The sequence below is a fragment of the Convolutriloba macropyga genome, chromosome 1 (genome assembly GCF_964194025.1).
Source record: "Convolutriloba macropyga chromosome 1, txConMacr16.3, whole genome shotgun sequence".
Lineage (NCBI taxonomy): Eukaryota > Metazoa > Xenacoelomorpha > Acoela > Convolutidae > Convolutriloba > Convolutriloba macropyga.
The window spans coordinates 9,904,590-9,923,002 of record NC_134468.1 but is presented as its reverse complement, the minus strand read 5'-3'; the positions used below and the strand labels follow the sequence as shown (position 1 = coordinate 9,923,002).

Genomic DNA, 18,413 nt, shown 5'->3' with positions numbered 1-18,413 from the left:
ATTTGTCACATATTTATCATACCCAGGTCGCCCACCTTAGAGGAAAATTTGATAACTTACTAAGACTCACACGGCGCCGTAAAAATACCAAATTTTGTACCCCGTCGTATTAGGCCAATGAGTTTTCTACGGCACCGTTGCCAATTGTAATTACCAATTTCTAAAGTTGTGATTAAAAAGTCATTCAAAAAACGTTTGTCTTCAATATTCATATGGAAACTTACATACCATAGAAAGTACCATATATGGTGTCCTATCAAGCACAGCAAGAACATAAACCGTTTTTTGTGGCTTTGATGCCCAGGTTGAGGTGCAAGACGGAAGTGACCTCTGATTAGACCCAAATTCAACGCAAACGGTGTGTTTCCGGACCAAAGTTACAGGATCTGGGATTTCGTTCGAGCGCACTATTGTATGATCAGAGGTCACTTCGGTCTGGGGATGGCCTGATCAGAGGTCACTTCCGGATGATAATGGTCTGATCAGAGGTCATTTCCGTCTGGGTTGGTCTGATCAGAGGTGCATTCAAGCGCATATTAGTCTGAACAGAGAACATTTCGAGCACAATTGGGTCTGATCAGAGACCAATTCTGGTAAATTTCTTCCTTTCGATTTTTGTATTTTTAATGAGAGTGTTGGCTCTGACAAGAGGCAACAAAAACACAGCATTCTCATCAACGACATATTTAGAGTCTAATGGCTCTGATTAGAACCAAAGGGGTCCAGCAGATAGCAAATGCCGGTCTCCATAGAAGGAAATTTTGATTAAATTTAGGCTCCGACGCTTCTTATGGAAAACTGTCTTAAGTTCATCCATTGAGTCAGAAATATGAACTAATGATACACTAAATCAACTTTTTCTCTCAGCAGTTGGGTTTTCTCTTCTTTAGCAATAGTTTTAGAATTAGCCTTTCCTCAAATGAAGTTAATATTGCAAACATCAATTTTTATTTAAAGAATAAATTATAGCATAATTAAAGCGATTTGATCATAGTGATAATCATTTACTGATCATACTATTTTGAGCACAATTGAGTCGGATCAGAGGCAACATCAAGTGGACAATATTCTGATCAGAAATAATATCGAGCGCTCAGCTCAATCTTCTGGACAATGGTCTGGCTTTAGTCCGGGCCAGGGTGGCACAATTGTCTGGACAATGGTCTAATTTCATTCTAATCAGAGGTCACTCCCGTCTGACAAGTTCTGATCAAAGACAGCATCTAGTGTAATCTGAGCGCACATTTTGTTTCTAGCGCACTTCAGTGTGATCAGTGGACACTTTTGTCTGACACGGTCTCAGCAGAGGTCACTTCCGGATGGCACCTCAACCTGGGTGACCATATATTGTCCGTTGTGTGGTAAGTAAGGTACCATATAAGGTACATTTCATGCTCCGCAAATTTGGCAACTCGGGTTCATATATTCGCACAATTAAAGAAACATGCAATTTATAAAGATTTTTTGTTATGATCTGCGTAACTTTGATACCATTACGGATAAAATCTGCTATTCCTGAAGAACATCAAACCAGTCCGAGATGTAAGTCAGAATGCCGAACAATTTTGTGATGACGGGATTCTTGAACATTCGGACATTCATCACTGCTTCTGTTTTTATCTGTCAGCAGTTTTCGATGTGAGTTTTAAGCAATTTATCCTTAAAACGTGGGTAAAATTGTTTGGGCCATCTGATCGACACAATATATTTTGCAATTTGTCTCCTTAATCCACAATTAGTATTGCGAGTGACTTCAATCCCATTGTTTACAAATTAGATTTTCTTTGATTTATGTCTAATTTACGGTGTCCCGCTTTTTCACCCCTATTTATTTAATCCCCTATCATTTAACCCGATTTATTCGCCCCTGTATCATTTAACCCCTCTATCTTTTAACCCCTCTATCATTTCACCCCGATTTTTTTCTTTCTATAAAATAAGGATTATTAAATTAGCAATATAATCTTTTGGCCGTGCCTCGCGGATATGACACGAGATGAAACGATAAGCAAAAAAACTGTTGGAATTTCTATTCAAACTAAAGCCGTAATGTTCCAGTTGAATCAGACAAGGGCAAATTGATTCAACTCACTAAATTGATATAAATGAATCTTCAAGAAATTGTGCGTAGAGTCAATACTCGGTTCAAATTGATGAATCTAGATGACTATTAAAAAAGTGAGATTATTTTACGTAAAACATTCTCAGCATTTATAGAAAGATTAGGATACCCAGGGAGTGTGAACGAATTCTAAGAAAAATGCAAATGTATACCATTTATGGTATCCCTTGCGAATGATTTCTAGAAAATTTGTAAAAGCTTCTTTACTTCCTGTTTCACCTGATTATCTCATTCTGGAGGACAAAAAGTTAAAAGGGTCAGCAAAAAAATGGCAGAGCAAAAAATTGCATAAAAAGACTACAGTGTTTTTATAACCGCTCAAGAACTATTAAAAACAAAAACATTACTACAAACTTTCATTTTTTGATCAATATGAAATATCTGTAGGTTGGCGATTTTTTCAGTTTCTATGGTTTCGCCACTAAGAACTGGAAGCCCACGTTTCTGGCCCAAAGAGTCCGAAAACTATTACAGAGTATACAGGTTTTGCATAATTTAACAAAAAATGTAGCATAATTGAGGAAAAAAAACAGATGATCTAGAAATAAACTATGAGTTTTAGTTTTTTTGAACCAAAAATTGTTTAGCTGAGTTTCAACTGAATCCAACGCCTGGCAGTTTCGTGTTGAGAACCAAAAACTTTTTCGCAAAAGAAAACATTTTTATACAGTTTACACTGATAGTAAATTTATTGTGAACCATTTCATAATGGGAAAATAAAATACGTTATAAATTATATTTTACGTTTGCCAAAAGTTTTTGGAAAAATTCAGCTCAAATATAGAACTAATTTTTCAGCTAATGCGATCCGATTCTGCACGATCAATAGAAATTATTAGCCTTAAACAACTACTCCAAAATGAAAAGGTCTGTGCTTAGATTTTGACAACACAATTTAATTGCCATTTACTAAGTCAAATTCTATAATTCTCAGTTAGCAAATGGTTTTACTGAGGTCATAGATTTTAGTAGCGAATAATTTACTAACGTCAACATGTTCTTCTCAGTATTCATCACCCTGGGAAATTAATTCATCAATATGGTTTTTAAAGTTGAATCTCAGGTCTAGCATTTTATTTTGAAAATTGGCTTCACCTTAGTGAGTTGTCTACAACTTTCTCAGTGATTTCTAAGCTTTAAGTATTGTGAAGTTTGTCTGTAGAGTTTTCTCTACATACTTAACAAGACTTGACTAAAGTTTTGATGAAATATAAAATTTAATTGTTGATGAAATATTTTGAAATTTAAATATAGAAAAATAAATTTTGACGAAATATAAAATTCAATAGATTTCAACATGGTTTTTCTTCATACCTAACAAAGACTGACTCAAATTTTGATACGTAAAGTTATAAAGGCGTGATTAAAACGGGAAACCATCTTCCTAATATTTGAAACAACACTAGCAATTAAGGATTTCCTATTGAATTAAAGACAAAAGAGAGGGTTCACTCAAAAACTATACAGGCTATTCATCAAAACGGTTACCAGCTTATGAAACTTGAAGTCAATTTTTATCCAGTACAGGCCAAACAGTTGAAGAAAACCCCATCGTTTTATTCTCAAATAGTGGGAAAAACGTTTGAGAGCAGCAGAACGTTATGGAAGGTGTCCCGCTTTTTCACCCCTATTTATTTAACTCCCTATCATTTAACCCCGATGTATTCACCCCTGTATCTTTTAACTCCTCTATCATTTCACCCCGATTTCAATCTTTATGAAATAAGGAATAATAATTTAGCAATATATTCATTTGGCCATGCCTCGCGGGCCACGGCCATGCCTCAGCGGCCAGTGGGACTTGATATTAAACTATCACAACCAAACGTGGGATAATTTATCCACTTAATTGTGACAGAACATGCCTTTAATCCTTATATGTACCCAAATATCTCAAATATGATCCAAATTTGAAAAGGTTTGGATAATTGTTAAATTTACATTTTCTGCTCTTGAAAAATTTAACCCATTCCAAATTTTAAACCCCGGCACTGTATTTAGAATATCTGGCATTGCAGAGATCTGGCACTTCGGAATTGACTTTAGTTTTTTTGCAAACTTGCACTTGAATTTTTCGAGTGCTAGTCCGACCGTCAACTGCTTATGGACTCAAATTTGATACTGTAAAAGTAAAACAAGTAAAGGGTGCCATCTACCCCCCCCCCCCCCCCCAGTAAAAATATCTTGTGCGATCCAAAATATAATGTACGTTTTGAACTGATAATGGTTTGCAATACCTAATTATTAATTTAATGTTAAAAAAATAACCACTGAAGTTAATTTACACCATGATTATTCTGTTGTTAATGTTGCAATATCTTGCAAGAGGAAGTTAATCTTGCAGGAAAATCTTGCATAATTTTGTTAATCTTGCAAGATCTTGCAAGAAAATCTTGCAACATTATGCATAATCTTGCAAGATCTTGCAGATTCTCTCAAGATTAACATCCTGAATCGATTAGGGTTGTAAAATTATCAACAGTTAATAGTCAAACGGGGGCGTTAACTAAGAGTAAACGGTAATTCAATTCCAACCTGCCACAATGATTACTGTCATCTTTATTGTCTTTATTTTAGCCCTCGGAATTATTCCCCTTGAACTGGCTATCATTGCTGACCCCCCGTCTGTATACGAGGCCATTCTCACTCCCCCTCCTGCCCCTCCACTGTGGAACGTTGGCTGCAACCCAATCCCAGAAGCTGCCGAGAAACTGGGCCCATCACTGCAGTAGTCACGTGACACCGGGCAAATCCCGCTTGTGCTGGTCGCGGACGAGGTATGGGGGGTGTGGGCTGGTCTTTTCGCCTTGTAGACCAGTCGTCCAAGAGAGGTGTTCGCATGGACAGATCCACCGTTTGGGTTATTGTTGTTTTTGGAATTGTTTGTTAAACAGGCTGATTTGGAATATCCACCCAGTTGAACTCCTCCTGTCAACCCAAAATTGAAACTTGTAAACTCCGAAACAGATTGTCAAGATTTCTTTTACTTAGAGCAGTTTTGAGTTTTGAACCATAATATTTTGAAAGATTTGTTTCCACTTTACCCAAAAGATGCAACATTGTTCCGCATTAGACATTAAGAATTTCTTATTATGATCTTGAAATGTTCTCGACGATCCACATATAATCATTGTATGATTAATATGAAACATATATGATCTTTTCATGATATGATCTTTTCATGGTTCTGAAGATTCATATATTGAATTTTTTCTCTAAAAAATATTTAATATTGTATAGTGGATGTTGATGCTCTTTTTACATTACCGGTTTAAAAATCTAAAAGTGGAAAAATCTATGGAAAAAAAACTAGATGCAGCTGACATTGAATTGATATAATATAGAACACAATAAAAATATTTTTTAAATTATATTTTTAGTTATAAATTTAGCGAGTTTTTATGGGAAAAAAATATTCCGAACTGCTTGACTACACTATCGTGACTATAAAGGCATCGTTCGTGCGTGAAATTTACTTAAATCACCTAGTATGATTTTTAAGATACCAATACTATATTTGGGTCTCAAGGGTATCAACTATTTCAGGGGTTCAATTTTCAAGTTCCTGATATTTTTCGTAAGTTCTTTTTATGCTTTGTAAGATTTCATTTATGATTTCAGTAGGTTTTCTAAGGTTCCAGAAAACCATATATGAGTTAGTAAAAATCTTTTATAAGACCTTATATAGTTGTTAAGATCCTTTGTTCCTGTTCATCCTGAGAATTCAAAACTTGAGTGATTTAAACTTACCTAGAATCACTGCAATAATCATAGACATAAGATAAAACACAAACTTACAAACAATATATGGATGGTCAAAGTCTGGATGATGGAGTCGAAAACAAAGTTAAAATGGCAATTCATCCAATTTAGGTTGGATTACGAAATAACTTTTAAATGAGTATTAACGAGACTGCGTGTAAAATTGTTTACTCAGCTACAACTGATCGTTACCCGGACTGAATGTCAAGTCTTAATCAGGACTGATTCAGTGAAATTGCGAGTCGAGTCTTGGATCAGCTATTATCATGTCACTTTTTAAACCTGGTACGTCTTAAATCAAGTCTTAGGTCTTGGCAAGTCTTGAGTCAAGTGTTGGCCAAGAGTTGGCAAGTCTTGAGTCAGGTGCTGGCCAAGACTTGAAAAGTCTTGCGCAAGTCTTGGCCAAGACCTGACAAGTCTTGTGCAAGTCTTGAAACGACTCGAGAAGTCTTGATTCAAATATTGAGCACAGTTTTTATTGTTGGTTTGCTTTCGTCTAGAAACGAAAAAAGAAGGTCACCACTTGCAGTGGCCTGCTTAAAAATTCTCCTTTGTGAAAAAAGATGCACAAGACAGAAAACTTCCACAAATTTCACTTGATAGAGAATGAAAAAGATCCTAATATCGCTCAAAGATACCAGTCATGGCCATTTTTTTCTGGCCATTAAAAAATTGGTGACGTGGTAAATATATTGGGACAATTGAAGTTGTTATATGCTCAACTCAGAATTAGTTTCTTCGTCTAATTGGCAAATTTATCGCAAAAAATATTAACAATTGAAGCTAACTTCGAAACGCATTAGTTATAAATATTTTTTCCTTAAAACTCTACTTTGCCTAACTGCGCATTAATCAAGACTTGCCAAGTCTTGGCAAACACTTGACTCAAGACTTGCCAAGTCTTGGCCAAGACTTAACTTAGACTTGACAACTCTTGAGCAAGTCTTGACATGTCTTCACAAGTCTTAGGACTTGAAATAAGACGTGATCCGTATTGATTTGTCAATTCAAGACGTGTATTTCACTGGATAATTACTGATCAAGACTTGAAATTCGTTACGGGTACACTTTCTGTCGTATTTTGATTGTAATGTTAAAAAATTGAAATTACTCATGAACACCTCTACTGCTGAAAAGTGTGCAAGATTAAGTCTTGTTTTTGTGTACAGAAGTGATTTGTGAAGTCTGGGTAATTTGATAACAAGCAGAAATGATGAAAATGAGTTATTTCATAAGAAAATTTGAATCAGAACTTCAAAATGGGATACCTCTTGCAATCTTCAAGATGAGAAGAGATTACTATAATATGATTTGCAAATGCTAAGAACTTTTATCTGACAATCTTTTTGTTCAGAAATATTTTCTATTTCCTATTTTTCAAAAAAATAGTTTCTTGAAAAATTCACAATTCTGCTAAACATTTGTTGAGAAATACATTGCGCACTCCGGCCATCATTATCACATTCTTGTGCAGTTTGCAATTGACTATGTTTTAACAAATGCAATTTCATCCCAAATGTGGACACTATAGTAAAGTTACCAATACACTGAATTTTGAAAACATTCTTTTGATCAAAACTCAGGCAAATAAAAACACTTTGAGTTTAAAAGCATGCAGAAAGTCTTGCAAAAAGATCTGCATAAATTAAAACATAACGGACTAACGTCGGGCGAATTGCTCTCAAACAAATGATCTTCCTATTCGTTAGCTTAAGCTAAGTGAGTTCACTATTTTCGCTCTTTGAGAGGTTCAAACTGGAATATGGTGTTGAAATAGGGATTCAAGATATTGAAGAGGGAATGTAGAGGGTTTCAATGCAGGAGGGCAACAAAACTCCACAAAATTGCCCGTTATGCCATAAATTTACGCCTTCAAAGTGGTGAAATTTTGTCTACTCTGCAGTTTAGTGAACAGGTGAAATTTTGTCTACTCTGCAGTTTAGTGAACAGCATACTTAGAGACTAAAAGTTTTGACGAAAAATGCCCAGTAACCTTTGCTTTTTTTGCTTTAAACCCGATTCTGAAGACGAATTTCTGTTCAAAAATCATTTAGGTCCGTGAAAGTCTCAACGTAGGTCATTAGAGTCGGGGACTTTGTAACGTGAGGAAGAGGAACTTAATGGGCGATATCTTTTACTTTTTAATTTAGAAAAAGTTAAATATGAGAATTTTTCGGACATTGTAATCACATTCTTGCGCGATTAGACTGGCCAATATCTCTGTTACATTTAAAACAGTAAAAGATAAAAAATTGAATAAAAAATTACCAAAAAAATTTTCAGCTCCAAACACTTTCACTAGTAAGCCTTAGTGTTTTTTCTAAGTGAGCCGAACAGGTGCAAAAAAACTTCTTTTCCATTTAAGTTTAAACTCCATTTGTTGTGGAGAAAAACCTATCAATGCATGAAATAATGTGAAATAATGAAATAATAACATTTATCGGAACTATTGCATTGATGTGTTGTTTCTATGTTAATTATTAATCAAACAAGGCTAATCAACAACTGTGAGGCAATAAATCGATTTGAGAATCGTAATTGGAAAAACTGATTTTTATATGACCTGTTGGTCGACGCCTTTTTCGGAAGATTAATTTTGTCTGGAATCATTAATCACCACTCTGTTATTTTGGCGTGTCTGAGTTATGACAACTTTGTAATACAAATGCAGACATGTTTTGTACTAATTTTGGAAAACGAAACACAAAACTATCCGCCCCAAACAACGACTAAATTAATCGTTGAATAAATCTTCATGCAATCAAAGCCAAAAGTAAAAAAAATTATGTTATAATTCCCTGTAAATCCCTGTTGCTCCAAAGTAGTATCTACTCTGCCACCTCCTCCCCCATGTCGTTCAGAAAACAAGAAAAAAGAGTCATTCGGAAAAATTTCATTGGCATAATTGAGAAAAAAATATGAAAACGTTCTTGTTGAAATCATCTTTGTTCCAACCACAAAAATTTAACTGTGTAATTGTTTGTCAGAAAAGCAAAAAATTCAAATATGAAGCTGAAGCACAGAATGAGTCAGATTGAAAACAAATTCAATTAATTTTAAAACCAGACGTCTTTGTTCTGGCGATATATTTGATAAGTGACAATGATTCGATGCCTTCAAAAACAAGATACTCACTGGAATCAATTTGTTGAAATTGACTGACAGAGTTTTTTCAACAAAATGAGTTTCAGCTGCTTAGGAGTTTAGCGGAGAAACGTTTAACCTAAGTCTGAATCTGGTTGAGAAACTTATTGAAAAGACTTTTTTTGGTTTTCACAGAAGTTTTTACTACTTCGCGCTACTGAGAAAGTTGTTTCCTGGTACATATCAGGTATTTAAATTAATGCAAACCAACATTTTAGCGAAATACCATGAATATTGTGTAATATCCCGGGTCGAAGTTTGGTGGTGAATTTTTGTAAGAAATGCGGTGAAAAGCGGTGAATTATTTTTTTTCACCGCATTCACCGCAATCACCGCAATCACCGCATTTCTTACGAAAATTCACCGCATTTCTTACGAAAATTCACCAAAAAAACCTCGACCCGGGATGGAAAATTTCACTTTTGATATTTATGTTGACATCTACACAGGATGAGGTCTGTGACATAATACAGTTACTGGTCACACGGATTTCGGTCGTCCACTGGGGGATCTAGACCAGCCAAACGGAAAAATGTGTATTCCTTAGACCAAACAGACTTTGAAGGCCATTGGAAAGACCAAGCAGATTTTGGTAACTATTACATTGGCCAAACTCAACAGACTAGCATTCAGGAAATTGGCCAGACCGAGAATACCCTAGGAGAGATGATTGGCTAGAATGAACAGACCGAAGTGGGGGCCTTGGCCAGACTCATTTAAGCATAGAAGAAACATCTCATAAAATTTATCAATTTTTACTGTAATTGCTTTGGACTCTGTTATACTTAAGCTTTGCAAACAGACTTGGATGTGTGTCGCAATTACAATATCTCAAAAGTGTAATGGGAATCGCAGAGCGAATCCTTAAATAAGTGCGTTTTACAGAATTGGTTTATTGGAATCGCGATGCGAATCCACAGCTAATTTGTCTTAAGTAAATTAAGAGCGTTTGCAGAAGCAACTTGAATTCAGATTGACTAAATGAAATTCTGATTACTTATAATAAAATGCTGTGAACAACATATGAAATAATATAGTAGACTACCGGGAATATTTTTATACGTGAATAAAAATACAAATGTTATTTTGAAGAAATGAAAAGATTGATCATTAAGTATATGCGAAGCATGTGTGCTTGAGAAAAGGTTAACTGTACGTGTGTGTAGTATGTAATTGCTTTTATAATATTATCACTTGACAATAAGAGACAGCACATACAATACGAAAGTGTGATTGAAATTGGGATTCGGAGGGCGAATACGCTTTAAAGTTTATAACATGCAAGGTGAATACATTGAAATGAATAAATAACAGACACACACAACAAGAAGTGGATTCGCGGAGCGAATACATGAATGAATTAAAATTAATACATTGAACAGCAATCGAAGAAAATTAACATTAATGTATCCATTTAAGACTGGATTTGTAACGCGGAAACATGAACGAATTAAATAAATGTAGTTTATATGAGTTTACGTAGTTTTAACAGTTTTGTTCAAATTTCATTTTCTGCATCCCACACAGAAAGTTCCCGTTCTTGTTCATATTCATAATATCGAACTCTTGAATCTGGTGGAGAACCTTGACCAATTTGGATATCAGGTCGTGGTGGGGAGGGAATTCTTGATTGTACCGCATTTTGAATCAGTGTGACTACTGTATTTTCGTTTGTAGAGCCCTTCTTTTCTTTTTTTTCGATATTCGCTTTTTCGATTTATTCGAGCTGGATGATGCCAACGAACTGGTTGGAGATATGTCCTCATCTGCAAATCCGTAAAATTGGGGCCGTTTGCGTTTTCGAGCTGCTTGTTGTTCTTGTGAGGCGGAGGACGTTACTGGATTTTGCGATGAGGACGTTGATGGGGCGGGTACTATCGATATGAGCGGTTGTTCCGAAGCTGTTGCATTGTCATTTTCATTTGACGCAACTGTGTGGCGTTTTCGTTTGGGCTGTGGTTTAGCGGGTTTACGGACTGTGAGGCCTCGAGAGACATTTGAGTTCACAGATGAGACCACGGAAGTAGTATCACGTTGGCGATGGCGAATCTTGATTTCTCCCCTCTTTTGTTGCTTGACATCATTACTATGCTTGGCGATCTTTGTCTCCGTTGTTTGTTCATAAGGTGCAGGACGTCTTTGTGCGTATGCCCAGAGATTAGTAGACCTTTCTGCTTTGGTGCCGAACTTTGCCAGATCACTATCTCTAACTTTCACTGGAGACCGTCCAGGCTCATTGATTATGGTTGTTGTAGGGAAAGATTTTGTGAAAAAGGATCCTGGTTTGAGAACCTCATATAGTCCGGCAAGCTGTCTTTTGGCCCTCTTTTTGTTAGGTAGTTTCCGCGCTAGCTTTACGTTTAAGGATTTTTCTGTTCTGGGAATGGGGTTCGTGATTTTTGGATGAATAATGAACCGCGATTCCTTATTGTCCGAATTGCGATAGCGGAGTCCTGCGTCCTGTTGTGCCTTGTTCATGGATTTTTCAATGTCCAGATCGCTTCTTTCGGGGTTGGTCCATCCTGCGTCATCAAGGTAGTCATCTACAGGAACTGTATCGGCATCTAAATAGTGGTTAATAATTTTTTCATAAGTTAAATTTAAACTAGAAGGAGAAGTGCTAATATTCCTTAAAGGAGTATTTGCCGGACGACCGAAATGGGCTTCAAATGGTGTTATCTTTGTTGTTTTCTGTTTTGTTATACGTATATCAGAAATAATTTGTTTAATTGCTTTAGATGTTGCGAATGTATCTTTATTTTCTGCTTTCATGCAGGATAACCGTCGTTTTATTGTCTGTATCATTCGCTCCACTAATCCAATGGCTCTATGGTCTCCGACCGGTGCGTCGAGAATGTCAATATTGTTTTCATTACAGTAATTTGTAACTTGTTTACCTACTAGACAAGTGGCTTGGTCTAAACGGATTGTTCGTAGAATTTCATGTGTATAGGCGTAATTACGGAGAAATTTCACTACATTTGTCCCATAAGCTTTTTCAAAAATTCTAAACTGTCGGATACTTTGAATAACGGTCAATGCATCCCAAAAAATAAATGTCTTTACCTTTTTCATTCGTTATCGGACCCCCAAAGTCAATTTGAAGTTCTTCATTTGATTCTTGGCAAGCCTTATGTGGATACCATTTAGATTTTGGTATAATAGGTTTTAAATTCTTACCAATATCAGTACATGGAACGCAATCCGATCCTTTAGCCAAAATTTCTCTATGCATATATGGCCACCATGCATATTGGGGTAGAGAAATCATCTCCCAACTACCGGGGTGGGTCATGTGTAGTGATTCCACTACTGCCTCCTTTTTTTGAATTGGGGTATGGCGACGCGTTCGTTGACACACAAGCAACCGGACCGCTCATGAAAGTCTTTCCAAAAGGAGTGAATGTATGGGCTAACTTCTTTGCATCGGGCCTCGTCATCTTGTAGAACACAATCTCTAATCTCCTTTAATACTGCGTCCTTGCTAGTCAAGACTGCTAGAAACGACTTTGTAAAGAGCTGATTTAGGTTGCTCTCAAAAACTTCCTCCCTGGACAGTTCAATATCCTGAGTTTCAGGTGATGATGAGGCCTGGGTATTATTGTTGGGGTTTGCACTAGTAGTTGTTAATGGTGTTGATTGAGTGCAAAAAGTTACTCTAGGGGTATGCGGAGGAGTTGTAGGGTTGGTTTGCGATGATCCATTAGCTGACATTGTTATGTGATTTATTTTATTTTCTAGTTTTGCGGTTAAATTACATTTGAAATGTTTAGGCTGGATTTGCGATGCGGGTGCAGTATTATTTTGAAGCAAGTGATTTGCGTGGTAATTAAATTGAGAAATGAATGCTGAATTATAATTGCGTACTTGTGCTCGAGTAGTGGATGAATTATTTGAGGCATTTGAGTTATGCGGGTTAATTTTAGTAGGTTTGCAAGAGTGGACGCGCGTCTGGTTGACTTGTAACTTGTTTTTGCTGTTTATGGGCCGCTTATGGAAAGGAATTTTATTTGAATGACTAAATAAAGATGTAATTGCGTCGCGAATGCGGGAAATTATTGCTACCATGAATTCCTCATCATATTGAGTGACGCTTTTTGCTTTCTGGTTCGGTTGGCGCGAAATATAATCAACTAAACCCATTCGGGTACCAGGAATATGCTCTATAATAAAATCAAATGGTAACAAACGATCAATCCATCGTGTTAATCTGCTATTATAAGATCTATTGGAACGGTGAGAGTTTAAAACTGAAAGAAGTGCTCTGTGATCTGTCAAAACCGTAAAAGTCTTTCCAAATAAATAATATTTAAATATCGATAGCCCAAACCACCCCAAGCAATTCTAGTTCGTTTATACTATAGCGTTCTTCGTTGCAATTAAGAAAGCGAAATGTAAAAGCAACTGTTTTCCACCCCTCACAATCTAGTTGTTCGAGTGCAGCGCCTAAACCCTGGGCGAGAGGCATCGCATTTGATGCGTGTTTCCAGTGTTGGATTAAAATGGGTATTTTCTGTAGCATTTGCAATAACAGTTTTAATATGTTCGAAATGTGTTTGATGATATTCGGTCCAAAGAAATTTTTCATTTTTCTTCAACAAAGGCCGCAGAGGATGACATATTTTGGCAAGATTAAAAATAAATTTGCTTAAATGCTGAACACTACCTAGGAATGAACGCAATTGTTTCAATGTCTTAGGAGCTTTGATTTCAGCAATTGCTGCTGTTTTAGATTCTATGGGTTTGACACCACTTTGCGAGAATGTGAAACCAAGCCAATTTATCTGGTGTTTTGCAAAATGATATTTGCTTAAATTAATTCTGAGGTTATCGGCCTCGAGTTTCTGCAGGCAATTGTAAATGTATTTGAGGTGCGATTCCTTGGTACCTTTGCTAACCACAATTATATCGTCCAAAAAACAATATGTATGAGGCAACCCAACCAGTGTATAATCCATTGCCTTTTGAAACTCTGCCGGCATATCCGTAAGTCCATAAAATCCCGTCTTAAAACGGTACGTACCGGTTGCGTCTCCGCAAATGATATTGAAATTACAATGGCGTGCGGTATCCAGATGCAAATTTAATTGACTATATGCGTATTTTAAGTCAATTGTTGAAAAATAAACATTTTCCCCATGACTAGAATCATTAATATGTTGTGAAATTGAATCAATAAGACTATCTATATTTGGTATTTGATACTTGTTCTTGTGTATCGCTTTGTTCAGAATTTTCGAATCAAGAGCTAATTCTACAGATTTGTCCTTCTTGACTGTAATTACACTCGGAGAAATAAAGTTTTTATCAGAACATTCGTGTAATTTTTCAATATGTCCTTGTTCTGTAAGTTTCTTTAGTTAGTCAGATACTTTGTCCAACAGATTCATAGGGACACGGCGACCTTTTTGGTGTGATGGGGTATAGTTTTTGTGAAATTTTGAACGAACTGTATGTACTTTGGACTTACCAATTCTGGAGATTAGATCAGGGAAATCGATTGCAATCTGTTTTTTAATTGGACAGTATTCTTGCTCTACCTGATTGATTATCATTTGATTATTTGATTGTTGAATTGAGAGTCCAAGTGCGGGAAACAAATCTCTACCCAACAGTGAACCATGACCATCCGCCACTACTTGAATTTCGATTGGATTTGCGTGCCAATTGCCGCTTTGAATTGAAGTTTGATTAATGCTTACCGTATGAATAGGCTCGTTCGAAAATGTTTTCAATTGTTTGGGATTCGCCTCGCGTATCCACTTCGATTTTGAGTCGTGGGAAATGATTGAATTTGCCAATGATTCGTTTATTATTGTGCATACGCTGCCCGAATCCACCAAAACATTTGTTGATGTATTACCACAAATATTACAGGAAGGTTGACTGCTGTCACTGAAGTTGTGAGATCCGTTGATGATACGACAGCTACACAATTATCTTCATCTGATGAGTAGTTTGACTCCAAATCAGGGTCAAAATCTGCCGAAAATTGATTGACATCCTCAATTTGGTCATCTTTTTCGACATTATTGACTCATGGCTTAGGTCTTGGGTACGAATTGGGATCTTTAGGTTTACGACAAACCTTAGCGAAATGGTTTTCAATACCACAATTATTGCATCTCTTTCCCCGAGCGGGACATTTATTACGGTGTTCAGGAGTCCAACTTGATCCACAAAAGTGACAAGTTGTGGGCTTTTTCCGTGCGGTTGTTTTCATAGTGGAAAAGGGAGTAGCATTCGCAATGCGCATCCGTTGTTTTTGATTGACGGTTGAATGTAATTCAGCTTTGTTGGCATTCATTTTAAGTTGATTGAGGGTACCCACTTCAATATTGATTGCTATTGCTAATGCTCTATCAGGGTCTACTGTTTCTTTTAGAAGCTCTTTAGGATATCTTCGTTCTGCATGATTGCGATGAAAACGTCTCTGATGATAGTATCTCCTTTTTCTCCTAGATCACAATTTTCCGAAAGCTCTTTGAGATGTCCATAGAATTTCTCAATTGGTTCTCCCTTTTGTTGTTTTCGTGTAAGAAAAAGATACCGATCAAAAGTTATATTATGAATCCGAATGAAGGTTGTATTCAAAACATCCCAAAGGTTTTTTGGTTGAGATTGCTTCGAGACTGATAGTCGAATTTTTCGAATTGAAGACGTGCCGCCCTTCCATTCCCAAACTCAGGTACATCAATGAAGAGGCTTTTTGATCACATAGTCTCCACGGTTTGTCTCCGCATAGGATGCCAACCACTTCAATGCGTTGACACGGATTTTTCCACGCTGTTTTCGCCTGTTCATTGCGGGTACGTCGATCTCGTTCTGATTGTGCTGTCGGGTTGTCAACTGCGTCTTCATAAGCTGGTTCGGGAGGCAAGGTAACATTTGCTGGAGGGTCAGCTAGGAGAAGGTCCACTTTAATTCCTTCCCGAGCAAGAATTGCAAGTTTTAATTGCGTCCTCCAATATTCCCAGCGAAGTGGGGGTTCTAGGGTTGCCTTTTCCCAGAAGGGTTGAATTCCGAGTGGAGATTCGCCGCTGTCCTTAATTGCTGACTGCGCCATGTTATACTTAAGCTTTGCAAACAGACTTGGATGTGTGTCGCAAATACACTATCTCAAAATGTAATGGGAATCGCAGAGCGAATCCTTAAATAAGTGTGTTTTACAGAATTGGTTTATTGGAATCGCCATGCGAATCCACAGCTAATTTGTCTTAAGTAAATTAAGAGCGTTTGCAGAAGCAACTTGAATTCAGATTGACTAAATGAAATTCTGATTACTTATAATAAAATACTGTGAACAACATATGAAATAATATAGTAGACTAGCGGGAATATTTTTATACGTGAATAATAAAAAGTCATAACTCAAGTTATAAGCGCATGATATAAATATTAAAAATAGAGGATAAAATAATTAAGTACACATAGAGGTTTCGATATATAAGTATACATACGTATCACAGACTCAATAGATCAGTTGATTAATCATACAATTAATTTTTTTGCAATGAACAACACTTGTTTCTGGCTGGGCTTGACCAGACCATATAGCTTATTTACACTTTGCTCAGAACCAACTATCCCAATAGTACCTCCCTGTTATTTGATTAACCCAAGACTGATTAACCAGTCAACAGTTTTGGCCAGGCCAAATGGACCAAAATTTGACATTGTCCAGATCGAAGAGACCGAAATTTAAAATTGGCTAGACCAAATCGGGATTGTATTTTTTTGGATCGAACGAGGGTCGAGGTTTAGTCGAAAACAATGTAAGATAAGCGGTGAATAGCGATGAAAAATACTTTTTTCACCGCAAAGCGCCCGCATCTTTTATCATCGAATGCAGTGAAATTTTTTAAGATTTGCGGTTTTTAGCGGTGAAAAATTTTTGTTCACCGCTTTCACCGGATTTCTTACAAAAAAGAAGCTGCCGTACACGGGTTCGGACCTCTCACCTCCTGCAAGTCAACAACCCTCGTTCCACTGCACCATCTGTCACTTACTTCATTGATATTTCCTGTGAACTTAACATAAGCGTTGAAATTAGCAGTGAATAATTGTAAGATTTGCAATTTCAGCCTTGAAAAAATTTTTACCGCATTCTGCTGGTGGTGCTGATATTTTTTTTCACCGAATTCTGCTGGTAGCGGTGAAAAACTTTCTTTCACGGCTTAGTCGGTAAAAAAAATTTTCACCGCATTAATTGCATTGAGCGCAAATCTTACACTTTTTCCCAAATTCACCGCAAATCTTACATCTTTTAGCAATTTTTAGCGGTGACACCTCGACCAGGGAAGAATGTTATGTCGAAACTTCCATCATATTATGAATTCCCTGCTTTCCGCTATGCTTATTGATCGAAGAATTGACTGTGGATGCAAACTTTAGTGAGAGTTTGCACGACATGCATTTTCTTCGGATTCCGAAAAAAATATGTGTGTAATTTTTGAAAAATATGCGCACATGCTGATTGCCAATTATCCATGCTTAACTAACACCATGTGCGTTCTCTAATTTTTGAATAGGAAAAAGTATCATTTAACGTTTGGAAAATCAAAATCATAGAGTTTACAAACTGACCTAGATTTTGGAACAATTCCAGAACCCAGATATGGGTCTCAGAGCATTTCAGCGCTGATCCAGAACATTTCAAGCGTAAAAATTTAATTCAGTTTGGGATCATTGCATCTCCAGAACATTGAAAATTTCTTTATGTGCAGTTTTCTTTAAATAATGATTATATTGAGGTAAAAGAGTTTGCCCAACCTAAACTTATCCTTTATAGTCTGAAAGTTACTCAAAAACAAAAATTAAACTTGAGCAGAATAATGTGCATACATTTGTAGCACATAAAAGGTAATTACTCTAGTAGTATACACACTATTTATACATAACTTAGTGAGTAAGCAATTACCACAAAGCCCATTTAGCTCAGTGATTACGTCTTGCTACGCAACGTAAATGTTACAAGTGCCCATGAGGGAGGTCAAGTTGCACATAAAGCAAAACTTGTTGGCTGTATGGAGATAAACTGAACATATTATTTTCCATGCAGTAAATTTTACTCAAAAATCAAATCTGGCCATTGTAAGTTGAGACATGAACACTAGCCATCCTAAAATACAGAATGTCTCTAGACTAACTCAACGCTGATTTGGTCTGCCACCCATCTCCGTGAAATCAATTTTAAGTAACAATCTTTCAGCAAATTGTCGCCAAATTTTTCATCAGATTTTTTTATTAAGAATCTTGAAAAATTTTTGATAAAAAAAAACAAAGAAAACTTATTTTTTTTAAAAAAACACTATTAAAACAGTATTTTAAAACTGTCAAAACAGCCCAAGATGAGGTCCTCGTTCCAAAACAGACTATGGACCAG

The 18,413-nt window shown here is 36.5% G+C and overlaps 1 protein-coding gene across 4 annotated transcripts in view; it reads right to left on the bottom strand.

The window, feature by feature from the left end:
• The window catches only part of LOC142334816 (neuropeptide S receptor-like), a 311,777-nt gene that overhangs the window by 4,655 nt on the left and 288,709 nt on the right, over window positions 1–18,413 (bottom strand). For all 4 annotated transcript variants that reach the window (XM_075383152.1, XM_075383163.1, XM_075383159.1 and 1 more), the window contains one exon: window positions 4,658–5,050. In XM_075383152.1, coding sequence (XP_075239267.1) covers window positions 4,658–5,050 — 393 coding nt within the window. The remainder of the gene's footprint in view (window positions 1–4,657; window positions 5,051–18,413) is intronic.